At 34.7% G+C, this 14,430-nt stretch overlaps 1 protein-coding gene across 1 annotated transcript in view; it reads right to left on the bottom strand.

Annotated features, from left to right (window-relative positions):
• Window positions 1-6,167: 6,167 nt before the first annotated feature.
• Window positions 6,168-14,430, bottom strand: part of LOC147078137 (uncharacterized) — a 49,893-nt gene continuing 41,630 nt past the window's right edge. The window contains exons 6-11 of the mRNA XM_085940178.1: window positions 13,863-13,977; window positions 12,372-12,600; window positions 10,184-10,350; window positions 8,793-8,903; window positions 7,343-7,480; window positions 6,168-7,182 (exon numbers count right to left, since the gene is read on the bottom strand). Of these exons, the coding sequence (XP_085796304.1) occupies window positions 6,793-7,182; window positions 7,343-7,480; window positions 8,793-8,903; window positions 10,184-10,350; window positions 12,372-12,600; window positions 13,863-13,977 (1,150 nt within the window). The 3' untranslated portion in view covers window positions 6,168-6,792. The remainder of the gene's footprint in view (window positions 7,183-7,342; window positions 7,481-8,792; window positions 8,904-10,183; window positions 10,351-12,371; window positions 12,601-13,862; window positions 13,978-14,430) is intronic.

Raw genomic sequence — 14,430 nt, 5'->3', positions numbered from 1 at the left:
CTTGTGTTTTATGGTCTGTCATAACGCAATAAACTAAATCCAGCTACAAAATCTTGTTGCTTTCGACTGTGATACTAATGTCTATTAAAACATAACTATTGCTGTATACATAGCACGCAATGTCGGTTTATCGCATATATGCAAATTTTAACAAGGGGTCCCTCAAAAATGTCAGCGCATGACCCACATACTTACAAAACCGCCACTATCTACGAAGGCTGAAGCCTTTCAAGACGTGGCTCTATCTAAATGTACCTACATACAATTAAGATTGCCTGAGCTGATCATATTTCTAATATGGAGGTTTTAAAATTAACCAATAAGTCAATAGTAGTTACTTCGAGCTGCTATCAAACGCTGAAAAGACGCGTGCTTTGGTAATATTATATTTTAACAAACTTTTGGATGTATAATTTTACTCCAGTTCGTGTCGTTCGTGTCCGGAAACTTGTACGTATGCAGTTCACCGTATTACACTTCACCGTGAAATGTTGTAACGGAAATATATGGCTGTATATTAAAGACCGTCCAACCTCTTCGGGTGGTATAGTCTTTCTTCTTTTGCCATATCCGCCCCTTAACTGGAGCATATGGACACCACGCGGCGCCTCCAAGAATCCCTGTCGCTCGCCAGTCTTCTTGCTTCATTCCAGGTCAAACCAGCATCCCGTAGCTCCACCGTATACACTCTGTAGATTGTATTTAGCGGCCTTCTAGGCGCCGGAATCCGGTCGGCTTGAAGAACAGGCAAGCCAAGTTGAAGTTCTTTTCTGGCATCCGCAGCACGTGGCCGAGCCAGGTCCAACGTCGCCTCTTCACTTTCAGCGTGATGCGAGGCTGCTTGGTGCGTTCTCTTATCTCCTCCTTGCTCCTAAAGTCATACCACCGCAGACCCAGTATTCGTCGCAAACATCTGTTTTCGAAGCTCAGTATACGGTTGCTCTGAGCCTTCGTAAGGTGCCATGATTCGCTACCGTAAAGCAGCACCGTCAAAATGCAAGCGTCGAATAGGCGGCACTTGGTTTTGACCGAGTACAATCGTGAGTCCCAGACATTCCGCATCGAGTTGAATGTTGCTCCAGCCATTCCCATTCGGATAGCGAGCTCTTTCTGCAAAATGCCATCTCCCGTGATGTGTACCCCCAGGTACTTGAAGCTGTCGACGCTCTCGATGTTTTTTCCGTCGCTAATCAGAGGCAAATCTGGATCAGGACAGGTTCTATTACACAAGACGTTGGTTTTCTTCGCGTTGATTTTCAAACCAACGCGAGAGGAGTTGTTATGGAACCTGTCGATTGTCTCTTGAATGCCCTCGATTGAGTTGTCGAATAGGACAGCGTCATCGGCGTATTCCAGGTCGCATAGGTTTACCGTGGGGGTAACAGGTATGCCTCGGTCGGGTGGTATTGACTTCCGTAGAATGAAGTCAAAGAGAATGATGAAGAGAAACAGTGCAAGGACACAACCCTGTCTGACTCCGGTTGTAACCCCGAACCATTCCATGACAGTGTCTCCAATATAGTGCGTGGTATAGTACTGACATAAAATGGATGTCCAAATAAAACACGGTTCTTGTCGGTTTGCACTTTACAGGAAGCAAGCAACAAACTATTAAGTAGGTACTTCCTTTTTTTTCTATAATATGTTTTGATGAATACCTGTATTAGGAATATATTTTTTCGGTATTTCAATCCCTAGTTTTAACATCTAATTAATACTAAATATAAATAATAAATACACCTTTTAAAAATATGTTACTATGGTAAAATAGTTAAATGTTTAAAAAATGTTTAAATATATGTAAAACTGTGGTATTTAACCTTGTGGTGGAATCGATAGCTCGTGAAACCAATATAAGAGGATGGGTAGATAACAGTACAACGCATATGTGCGCTTATGCTGACGTTATAGTAATTACAAGCAGATCCAAACAGAGGATGATCGACCATGGTGGCACTATGAAAATAAAAGCAGAAAACGCTGGGCTGCAAATAAACCAGTCAAAAACTAAGTATATAGTCAGCACACGCGATCAGGTACCGCTGCAGAATATAGACATAGGACAACATGCATATGAAGGAGTGGACAAGTTCACGTATCTCGGATCCAGCCTAAATACCCAAAATAAGACAGCAGAGGAGATAAAAATCCGCCTTATCTCCGGGAATAAGTGCTGGCATGCCTGCAAGCGACTGGTGGGGTCGAAAATTCTTGGCCGAAGAAGTAAACTTCTAATTTATAAAACAATTATAAGGCCAGTGGTCACTTATGGCTGTGAGACTTGGTGCTTAACTCAAAACGAGGAAAACAAATTAGCTGTCTTCGAGCGCAAAATACTCCGCAAAATCTTTGGACCCACGTTGGAAAATGGGAACTACAGAATAAAAATGAACCACGAGTTGGAAGAGCTGATTGAACAGCAAACAATCATAAGATACTGTAAGTCCCAAAGACTGGGCGGGACATGTGGAGAGAATGCCTGAAGTTAGAGCGCCAAGAATCATGACGAAGTGGCTACCCCAATGGAAGAGACCTAGAAGCCGTCCAAGAAGGTGATGGGCTGATGCCGTAGAAGTGGACTGGCTTCATATAGGAAGACCCGGTAACTGAAGAAGTGTGACGAGAGACCGGTTTTGGAGGAGGCCAAATTCCACCCCAGGATGTAGCGCCGTGGAAGAAGAAGAAGAAGACGAAGTCTTAACATCAATAAAAAAAACAATTTCTATCATATTATAATATCAATAAATTCGTGGATAGGTTGGTATTGTATATTAGCTCTCGTTTTCGATTTGAAAGAACCGAATCAGATTAAATTTTACCAGTTGAACTAAACCCGAACATTAAAAAACAGGGTTTCCAACAGCTTTGATCACGAAATCAAATAGAAAAGACACCAGACTGATAATGCTTATCGGTTTTATTTTATTATTTGTAAATAAGTAATGTAATAAAATTAAACCACACGCCTTCCCACGGATTTATTACCGTGATAACATTTTATTGACTAAGCTATTTTAAATCGTGTTAATTTCTTGATTTATTTGTGTGTTTTGTATGTTACTAGATATCACGGTTATTCCGCGTTAGGCTGAGCAATAAAAGACTTAACTACTTACTTATATCGTAAAAAAAATATAGTTTAAAATTGCTTCCCAAAATATTCGACCTTTGATTATTTATTATGTAATTTATTGTTATTCATGGGCTATTATTTTAATATCCTGTCTTTGGCAATGTAAATAGATATCCATAAGCCTTATATTAAAATGTATGGTATACTTTATCTGTAGACAGGGTCGAATTTATTTAAAACAATCATTTGTTAATATCTTCTTTTTTTGTAATAAAACAAATCGTTTATAATCAAAATATAATGCATAAATATTCATAATATATATAGTTTGTAAAAAGACCCGTTCCTTCAGAAATTCAATAATATTTTTAGCCCCTCTCTTTTTACCATTATTTCATAATATCTTAACTTGTTCCATTAACTATAAATTCAACAAGTAGCGAAATTGGCAATTTACCATTTTGTATTTTAAGAAATGTCACGTATACCTGCCATCGCCCACGAATTCGTGCACGTGTATATTGAAAGGAAATTTTTAAGTATACCTACAATGAAGATAATAATAAAATTTCGTATTATAACTTATTCGATTTCTAGGCACGCGTTCCTTGACCTCATATTATTGCAAATAATAATGTATGTAGCAGTCATAACATGTGACACACTTCGGTGTTGAAATTTTGTTATCAAAACAAATCAAAGTTGCGATGGGCAATTGTCAGCAGATTTCTCAATCATAACCTAGATTAACAATGACTCTTATAATATGTTGAATATTCATGTGTAGGTATATAGCAAACGACGATAAGGGAAACAGTCACTTGTCACTCGCTCTCCGTCTTATTAATAATTCGGTAGTACCACCGGATTACGGCTTGGTCTGAGAATAGCTCACCGCGATCGCCTTATACTGTTATCTCTACTCCTATAATTGTAACTCTTCATCAAGACAATAAAACTCTATATCTATCTACGCTACCGCTTTCTTCAATCAACCCACATCACCTGCCCCTATCCGACCCCAATTGTACATATTATAATGTATTCGATTTCTAGGTGCGCGTTTCGCAACCGAAGCCGTGCTTCATATTTGTTGAAAGTGCGTTGTTTTTTTAATTTTAAATATGTAGAATCGAGAGGCAAAAATCTAATAAATGCACCAAAGAACTATTAACAATTGTCTACAAGCTGTAAAAGCTTCATCAATATCGGTCAAGTAGTTTTTGAGTTACAACCAAACAAACCAATAGACAGACACTCCAATTTTATTATCTGTATAGATTATAATAATATAGATATTATATTATATTGGTATCTTTGTATTGGTTTAAGTTATGTTCATATCATTATACCGAAGAAATATTTGAATAATAATTCTATTTTTTTAATTAAATTATTTATTATTCAAGACCCTTAGATACAATATACGTTTGACGAAATACTGTAGCACTATTTTTAATGAAACTAAAAAACTTTGAAAACCCTCGGGAAGGTTAGTGAAATATGTTTGTTGAAATTTATATTATAGTATGTGTGTTTTTGAGGTTTTTAAAAATGCATTTTTATACTTTATAATATTATGTCTCTGTTTGTTGCAAGCTTATTTTAATTTGAGAATTAAATACTCACGGAATGTTGGATTTCATAATCTGAATATGAGCGACTTAGTAAGCGTGTCTCTAATTAAAATAATTAGTTGTCTTAACTTTTTTGTCATTGCTAATGGCATTGAACTATAGGGTTAACTATTACGATAAAAACAGTTCGGGCGGGTTTACAATGAGTTATTAATTATTAAAAGCGATTATAATACAGTCTGGCAACACTGTCAACAAACTAAAAGATACTTCAATGACTTGTAAAAAAATATTCACTTGAATTAATCTTGATCTTGTCTATTTCGGTGTTTCCCAACATTTTTCGTGTCACAATTATTATAGTATTCACATTATAAATTATAAGTATATTATAATACAAGACCCGCTGTATTAAGGCCGTGTCACGAAACCGAAATATGGCTTATAGTGACCTGACTGTAGAAGGCTTTGAGTAGGATACTTACATACTTACTTGACTATATCATCGTCCATTTTCCTTGGCACATCGCCACGTCCCACGTCTTCCACCATACGAATTGCGCTATAAGGTTGGCTATCGGTTTTACTATATTAAATTAAGGTAGGTATCGATTAATTCCTTAATTACTAACCGACGTCGCAGATTACTCCATTATTTATTTTTTTAACTTAGACTTGCTAATATTTTAATAAAACTATTTAAGCAATAAAAATCAATGTTTTTTAAAATAAATATAAAAAATATTAAAACGATGAATTTGTCCACGGTGAAAATTGAAAACTTAATAAACTAAATTTTAATAATAAATATGACCATAAAATATAATGTAATAATAAATGTGGACATAATTACAATATTTGTAAGTTTATCTTTGAATTAAAAAAAAATATTTTTCTTTTTAATATTTTCAGGTACCTACATATTTATTAATAATTAATACAGTTGAAATTGTAAATTATCAAAAAATGTCTCAAAGTCTAGGTGCCTCTGCTGGTATAAGGATTCCCATTAATACAATATTTTTTGATAACAAATAATTGACAAAAGATTTAAAGTGTTTTAATTTTTATTCAGTATGATCATAACTAGGGATGGGTGGCAGATTATAGTAATCTCTCGTAAAAACAAAATCTGTTAATACAAACCTCCACTCTGTGGAGACCCATATGATCCTATTAGGATCGGACATGGTCGAGAGTAGAGAGATCATGGAGAGATCTAACAATATTAATGTTGCCAGAAAGGAGAGATAAACTTCTCCTTATTTTTAATGATACTGTTTGATCGTCGTTTGCTTTTCGTAGTTAACACTTTTGCTTTTCCCTCGCTTTTCACTTGCATATTGCTTCATTGATAACTCAATAATAATTATTTTTTTTATTATAAAAATAACTGTTTAATCTATGAATGCTATAATTATATGTCAAAATGAGAATAATTATGACAGCAGTAAAAATCAAACAAAGGAACACTAAATAATTTAAAACAAAACATTCTACAAATCTGTGGTGAACATTTAAAATTGGAAGGAATAAACAAACGAATATTTTATTATATAGATAAACGTCATTACATCGCTAAGGTATCTTTTTTCCCTTATTCAATTATTCCGTTTATAGTGCATCTTTATTTATAACTTTTACAATGTGCTACACTACACTAGTTTACTGAGAGTCCATCCATCGATTATATTAATTTGTGATCACGAGAAGTCTGTACTGGTTGAACACTTTGAGTTTTAGGCACAATGAGAGATCATGTTTGAACACATTATTCAAATGGTCTAAATAACTCCAATCGAAGCAAATAGTCAGTATTAAATTTATTATTATTCAAAAGCACGACTTTTTACTTTTAAAGAAACACTTATGAGAATCCTTGATAGTGTCTACATCTTTACCAAATCTCAGACACTTTAATTTCTTCTCCTTTAACCGTCTTACTAGACAAGGTCTTAGAACACGCCTTGGAAGACCTTCATTTGTTACAACAACCAGCTTCCCTCGAAACTTGTCATTAAAAGTATCCAACTTTAGCATAGCACAGTTTTTATCATCGGTACACTGCAGAGGAACCTCAAATCCGTTTTCCGCGTCAAACTTAAGGATTTTTGATTGCAACATTATACGGTTGGCGTAACGTCAGAGTGCTGTATCGTTTTGTCCAGCTGCGATGGCGTTTTGAAGAATATTCTGCTTTTTAGGCGTATAATTATGTTTAATCTTTTTTGGAGATTTTTTCGCAGGCATTATTGCTGGAAGTACATCTCTTTGGTCACATTTGATACATGACGCTTCTCTTGACATGAGGATTGTGGAAAGTCTTGCGAGGAATCCGGAGAGTCTAGCGGCTGTTCCTGAACGGAGTGGACGGTTGTTGGTCTTTGATGGGAGCGGTACTCCTCGGACTCTGACGGGGCGTTGGGCTAAGGCGGCTGACAGACGGCGGACTAGGGCACAACGGGTTGCGCAAGGCAGTGTGTCCAGGCGTGATATGACGCTGACGAGATATTCTACAAGAATGGCGTCTTCCTGAATATAAATTTAAGATAATTATAATGGTGCAGTATAGATTTTTGAACAGTTCGTAGTGAGACAGATTAGTGAAAACTTGACATTTTATCAACATATTGATTTTTCTGATCTCAGTTTTGATGAATTATAGTAAATTATAAACTATATGGTTACTCACTAATTCTAACCGCAGAAGACATTCCTGAGGTCTGTCACCCCAAATCACAATAGTAGCTAAATCCTCTGCGTCCAAGACTGCCATCTTTAGACCTTCAAGCCATTCCAAGACCAAGGCAGCAATAATCCGGAGGTCTTCCTGAAATAAAATACTCAACATATTTTACGATATGACATCGTATACTTAAACCATTCATGTGCATAAAATTTGATAAATTTAAATCAATATTTCGTAGTGATATTACAAAGCAATAAAATCGAGTTACATTGCTTCATCTTCAAATATAAGAGAAACCAAAAAACTAATACTATTGTCAAAATAGTACTTGAGTAAAAAAAAAAAAAAAACACTCACTAAATAATTGTCGTGAAAACCAACTGACAAGAAATACAGAGATGCAGAAATTACAAGAGATGGCGCCGATCAAATGGAGGAAAATAAAAAATAGTCTTCATTTACACCGCATTCCAAACACGACTGACAGTCGTAATTAAATGGGAAGTCTATTCTGACCTTCAAACAATGTCGATGGATGTCAACTACTATTTTTTTTCGTGAAACATGGGCTAACCGGTGAGGATATATTATGCTAAATGAAATTTATAATAATTGTTGACATAATAATATATTAAAATTGATCCCCCTTTGGAGATCAGGCCAGAACCGGCTTTGGATGATCTTATAATAGGAATTCTTAAATTTAATAGGTCATACTTAATAAAGTTTTAAATGTATTGTTTATATATCTAAGCAAAGTTTAATAATTATTGATAATAATCCTGATCAATCAAATTTTAGCATACCCAAAAATTATAAAAAGGGCACAAGGTAACTCAACGAAGAAAAACGCAAGAAAAAAGATATCAGGAGATATTGAGGTATTTTCGTGACTTGCCGCTTTCCTGGGCACTCGGCTCCTGTCCAGTTGACATTGATGGCCTATTTGTTTTTATTCAACTAAAAATAGGTACACATTGTATATGGTATTGGTTAGTTTTTTTTAAATTTAATTAAACGTTACCTAAAGCAACCCATAATAGATATTCGATACAAAATATAATGCCATTAAATATATAATATAGTAATAATATTTTATCTATTAGGGTGTGGTTAGGCAAGGCTTCATCGAATTTTAAAAACCATCTGCAATTTATATTTTTAGTTCAATGAAAATAAACAAGTATGACTGACAGTGTATTATTTTTGTCGGATCTTCACAGCCTACATCTACTATTATGATTTGGTCTATGCAGGATTTAATTGAATTTTAGAAATTAACCAATATCATCTTCAATTTGTTTTATTAGTTCAATAAAAACTAACGAGTTTGCTGACAAAGTGTGCAGTATTTTAGTTGGATATCCGCAGCATATCTACATCCTTCACCACTGAATTCTGTGAATACAATAATTATTATCAAAATAATAAAATGCATTATAAATTATTTTACCTCTGTATTAATTCTCTCAAAAGCTGATGAATGACTATTCAAGTCTGCCTGGAATTGTCTTAGATATCTCTGCCAATCTTCAGGAAGTTGTGCATAATCCAAAAGAAGAGCCTATAAATGTTATTAATATAAATATTTATTTTCTATAATATCTATTTAAAGTCATAATATTATAGTACAACGCAATAATTTGAGAAGCAGTAAGTAGGTACACTAATTGATGAAATATGTTTTAACAGTTTTTTTTTAAATATGGCTTACGAGTGTGATTTGCAGTCAATTATGGATTATAATGTTGTATACATGCCCCTAACCTCTTAGGTATACTTGTGTACTTTAGTATAAATGCAAGAAGATTTATCAATATTTAGCCACATATTTTTCCGACTTATACGAAGTATAAACGACAACTATTCCATGTATTAAACTATGTGTCTGATAACTAACTATATTAGAAATCGGGAGCATCAATGGTTTTTTCTCCCAAGCACATTGTTAATACCAATAATTGTGCCATCACGAGGGATGGTTTTCAATCCTGCTGTCCTAAAGAATTTAAATTTATATGCGCATGTCAATAACCTACGTGGTCGCAGCCATTACATTTCCTTTATTAGAACTGTTTCATGGAGTCAAGTCTATCAGGCACCATTAGCGAGGGGTACAAGATATAGACATTTTCAATGAGGTTTGTTTTTGAAACTTTATTTTAGTGTGTTTTTTTATTTATTCTTCTTCTCTCTTGTTAGATAATGTAAATCTCATATTGTAAACGTCCTGAATTTGGTATGTCTACAATGTTTTGTTTTCTTTAAAAAAAAATCGCTTTGGACGTTGATATATTCCACTTGCGTGAGCTGAGGACATATATATATATATATATATTTTTTTTAAATAGGGTATACTTAGCTGATTCGGTGTGCTTCCAAGGAAATTCTTTTAATTACTTACTTTGTTTTTTGTATAAAGTTTATTAATACTGTTATATATTTCTTTATTCCCTCCCCCAACTCATATTGTGAACGTCTTGAATTTATGATTTGTAAATGTCTATGAATATATACCGGGATTTCGGTTTTCAGAATACCAGTATTACAATTATTACATCTAATGGGGTCAGATTCCAACCCCTATTGTGAGGAATGACAAATTAAGATAGGTAGATACAGTAAAAAAAAAATTTTCGGTTCGTGGATTGTATGCGTACGAATACGTATATACCGTTGTCAGCGCTACGGGCACATCGGCTGCCACATAATTAGTACCGTTAGTAGGGCTCGGACATCTGTACGCACACCATCGACCAACCAAATCATAGTTTTATTTTTACTGAACATAGGTACTGTTTATTGCCAATCGAATCTTTTCTTTTATTGGCGTGTATTGTTTACCTCTGCGACTTGCTCTGCGGTAGCTATGTTCGCGTCTTTCTTATCTGGACTACCCGGTCTACTGCCTTCTCTGCTTCCTTCTTTGCTGTCATCAAAGCTCCCTGCTAATGACGGAGGCGGGGGAAGCGGGGCCCAAGACGTCCCTTGGATGGAGTCGAACACGTTTTCTTCAAAGAAAAAAGTACTTTAATCATCATCAGCCAAAGTCAACTCTCTGTTAGATGAATGTCTAGCCAAGCTCCTTTCACTTTTTTCGTCCACACTCAGCAGGGTTGAATTTACCGATACTCTCGAGTTCGCGCAGGAGTAATGCGCCGCGACAATAAGCCACAAAAATATAAGTTAATACAAATATATATTTAGAAAACATAGTCATTCTGTAAATATTTTTATTCATTCAACAATTTAAATACATACATGAAAAGGCTTATATATGATAGCTTTATTGCCCCAGACATTTCCAGATAACAACTCGTGTTGTTCTAATGGATATAAGGCTGTTGAATTATAAAAGAATGAAGCATTTTTTACTTTGCTTATTATGTACATACTTAATTAACTATTTGTTTGATTCAACAAATAAAACACAAGATTTGAGAATGTAACATTCTATAATATATTGAAACACATAATTTGAAAATAGGCATTTCATGACGTAACAACTACTAGTTTCAATCATCATAATTTAGTAAGATGCTCATAGTTTAATTGATAAAGCATACTGGGAATGGGATGACTGGCCTCCGGACAATTGGACGCCGCACTGTCGTAGACACGTGTAGACGAGGTATTTTAATCAGTTTCTATCTACTACTTGCGGATTGAGAATTACCATGCCTAAGGTTTTATATTAAATAAAAAACTCTTTTTTCGTTGGAAGTTAAACATATGCACGATTAAATCATTGTTTACGACTGCATATTTACATTCTTACCAACTATTAAATCATAATATAATCATTGAAGTATAAATAATAATATTGAATATTTTTTTTAAAGTACCTATAATTACCTAACGTATATTTATTTTCGAATTCCGTGGCGTTCAGTTGTCCGGTGCCAAATCGTCCTAGACCCAGCATACTGGCTCGAATCCAGCCGATATAGGTTCAAGCCCAATCGGGTGTCGTATTTTGTCTACAAAATATTTTTTTCTAGTGTGTATATTCACGAGTATATGTAGATAATCGCTGGATAAATTTAGTCATCCAGTGGTATCCAAGAGGTACAAAACGTCTGCAAGGTAGACCTAGAGGCTGCTGGATCGATGAAATGATAAAGTTCTGCGGAGGTACGTGGCAACGCAACGCACTTGACCGAGAGAAGTGGAATCAGCTTGGAGAGGCCTTCATCCAGCAGTGGATAGATTCAGGCTGATGATGATGATGATATGCATGGGATGTTTTCAAATTATGTATTCAATACATAATTTAGAAAATATTTAAAAACATGACTTTTAGGAAGATCCTACATAAAGGTTTGTTTCTGAAGAATTTTAAAATAATATACTTTCATTATGTCGTATTTAAGGGCCCACTTGCTCAGCGTAGGTCTAAATGGAGCTTTTATGGTATTTTCAGAGCATAAACCTGGACACTCCTTAAACGTTGTAGATAATCTATTTATATAATTTTGAAGCGTTATTATCCTTTATATTTATTTTAAACACTTGATGACTGCATAAAGTATTTTTATTACATAAAATCTTTCTTTCGACCATGTCCGATCCTGATAGGATCATATAGGCCTCCACAGAGTGGGGGTGTGTATTAACAGATTTTATTTTTAAAAGAAATGGATGTCAGCCACTTGCTCAACCTATTAGGTCCATACTCTGACTCATACACAAATTGAAAAACAATATGTGTACTTGTCAGACCCAGGATTCGAACCTAGGACCCACGACATTATATGCCGATACTTAAGCCGCGCGGCCAACGTGGGTGCCTATATAGGAATATTATACCCTCACTTAAAAAAAATATTATGAATTTACGTTTCAGTATCGTCTGTTATTTTTAACTTTTTTTTTAAATGTCAATATTTTTTTTTCTATTTGAGGGTTCCTGACTGACTGAATCCTAAGCTGGTCTCCAAATTCATAAATATAATATAGACATCCTTCAATAGATTTTCGCGTGAATCATAATTTTATAATCGAATTAATATTATGATCTTAAAGAAATTACCATCTTTATTTCCATTTTCTTCATCTTCATCTGCCTGGTCTAGGGCTTTGCAAGTGGCACAGTACTGTCCCTTCGCATTTCCATCACCAGGAAGCTTCACCTGTCTTCCCATAACCGAGAGGAATGATGAAGTAAATATTCCTATATTGTTTCCACTAGCAGCTCCACTATAACTGGAACCTTCGCAAGAACACGACCGTAGAAGCCTCTCACATAAATAGTATATTATCTGGGGAAAAAAGAAAAAAAATCTCAGAGTAATAATATAAAGAGAGTTGGTATTGTTCGGCAAACTAAAGCCGTGTTTCTTGCATATAACGCACAGTAGAACCTAAATAATATTATTATTAACTAAACTATGAAACATTATACCATCCTGTTGCTTCTCAGTACGGCTACCAAATTTAAACATAACATAGTTAACCATATTTACTTCTAAATTAGCAAAAAAAAAATTATATAATAAACACGTGCTCACAGTTTTTAAATGATTGTAGTCATCCAAATCAATATTTTTATCGGCGACGTTTATAAAAATATTTAATTTAGCCGTAGATATTCTATCTTACTCTAACGCATATTGCGGAGATATAAGAGTGCCAAATGCTTTCTCACTCGCACTTGTGTATCGGTTTTGTTCAGGCCTTGACAACATTATATTTTTACAAAATTTGGTCCAGACAGAGCATATTATGACGTATCACACTCTCGCCAAAACCACTTGAGCGAGGCGGAGTGTAGTAGAATAGTATCAAGGAAGGTCTCGGCGATAGTATGATACGGCATATGGGGTGGTTGTTAATCATCCACTCTAACTAACTGTACCACTGTTTATCAATGTTTTACCAAAACGGCACACTTATCCATTGCCCCCACAAAGGGGGGAGAGACAGGCATGAAGGGGACCCGGCGTGATGAATTGACAGATGTTGAATGTAATTTTTGATTATTTTGTGTCTATATTCAACAACAATTATTTATGTATAATAACATTATTAAAAAATACAAACACCATTTGGAATACGTTTCCATAGCTGAGCGTTACAATGCCTTTAACCTTCGCTACAGGTAATGAGCCCGCTAAAAATCCTGGCCTGGGAGCCTGCTTTAGGATGTGGGGCCATGTACCTAACACTATACTCTGCCAAGCATTGACATAATAATAATTAAGTTATTATGCTCCCTATCAATGAAATGCGAGCCAAAATATGTCAATTTGATTGCATACTTTGCGTAGGACACACAAAAGTGAGTTAAAATCTGTTCCTAAATTAAACGGTTAATTAAAATGAAATAACTCAAAAGTTAAAAAGTTGACAGCAGAAAATTTGAATTGAATGTACTCTACGTTAAAAATAAATAAATTAAAAAATCTGATAAATAAATATAACAAAGAATAATAATTTTATAATCAGCTAATACTAAATTAATAATTAGACATGACATAATGAAGTGGACATAAATGTAAGTATAATTTTAAATCATGTTCACCTTTGGAAGAAATCTAAACGTCCTTTCTTCTTGGCCGTGAAGAGTTGCTTTCTGTCGATGAAGATGCTGAAGAAGTCCAAACTCGTGTTGTTTATTTCGCTCCTTGGGAGGCTCTCTAAAATCATTAACAATATTTTTTCATGATATGATATTATTATAAAGGTTGGGTTTCAACTGTTGGGTGGATTATTATAAAATGCCATCATCATTATTATCAGACGGAGTCAATCAACTGCTGGATGAAGCCTTCCCCCAATTCATTCCACTATAATAGTCGCCTAGAGTCATAACTCACATTTTGCAATTTTGTCATTTTTGGGTTAAATATATAGGTAAATCATTCTACAGTGGCACCCTAGGCGTTTCACGTATGTATTGGAATTGTTTGCTGCAATGCCTGATTTAATGCTAACAAACAATACCACTACAATTGAAAGTCGCTTTTTCCATACCCATGGTGCCACCGTAGAAAGATTTACCATAACAAGTGATTTTAAATGCATTAATCTATATAGATAAAAATAGTTGGCTATTAAAAGTCACTTTAAACCATGTGAAAATCGTTGAC

The sequence above is a fragment of the Rhyacophila brunnea genome, unplaced genomic scaffold, assembly GCF_057557595.1.
Source record: "Rhyacophila brunnea isolate RB1 unplaced genomic scaffold, BYU_Rbru_1.0 scaffold_12, whole genome shotgun sequence".
Lineage (NCBI taxonomy): Eukaryota > Metazoa > Arthropoda > Insecta > Trichoptera > Rhyacophilidae > Rhyacophila > Rhyacophila brunnea.
The sequence above is the reverse complement of the archived record's forward strand: the minus strand, read 5'-3'. Positions and strand labels throughout refer to the sequence as shown.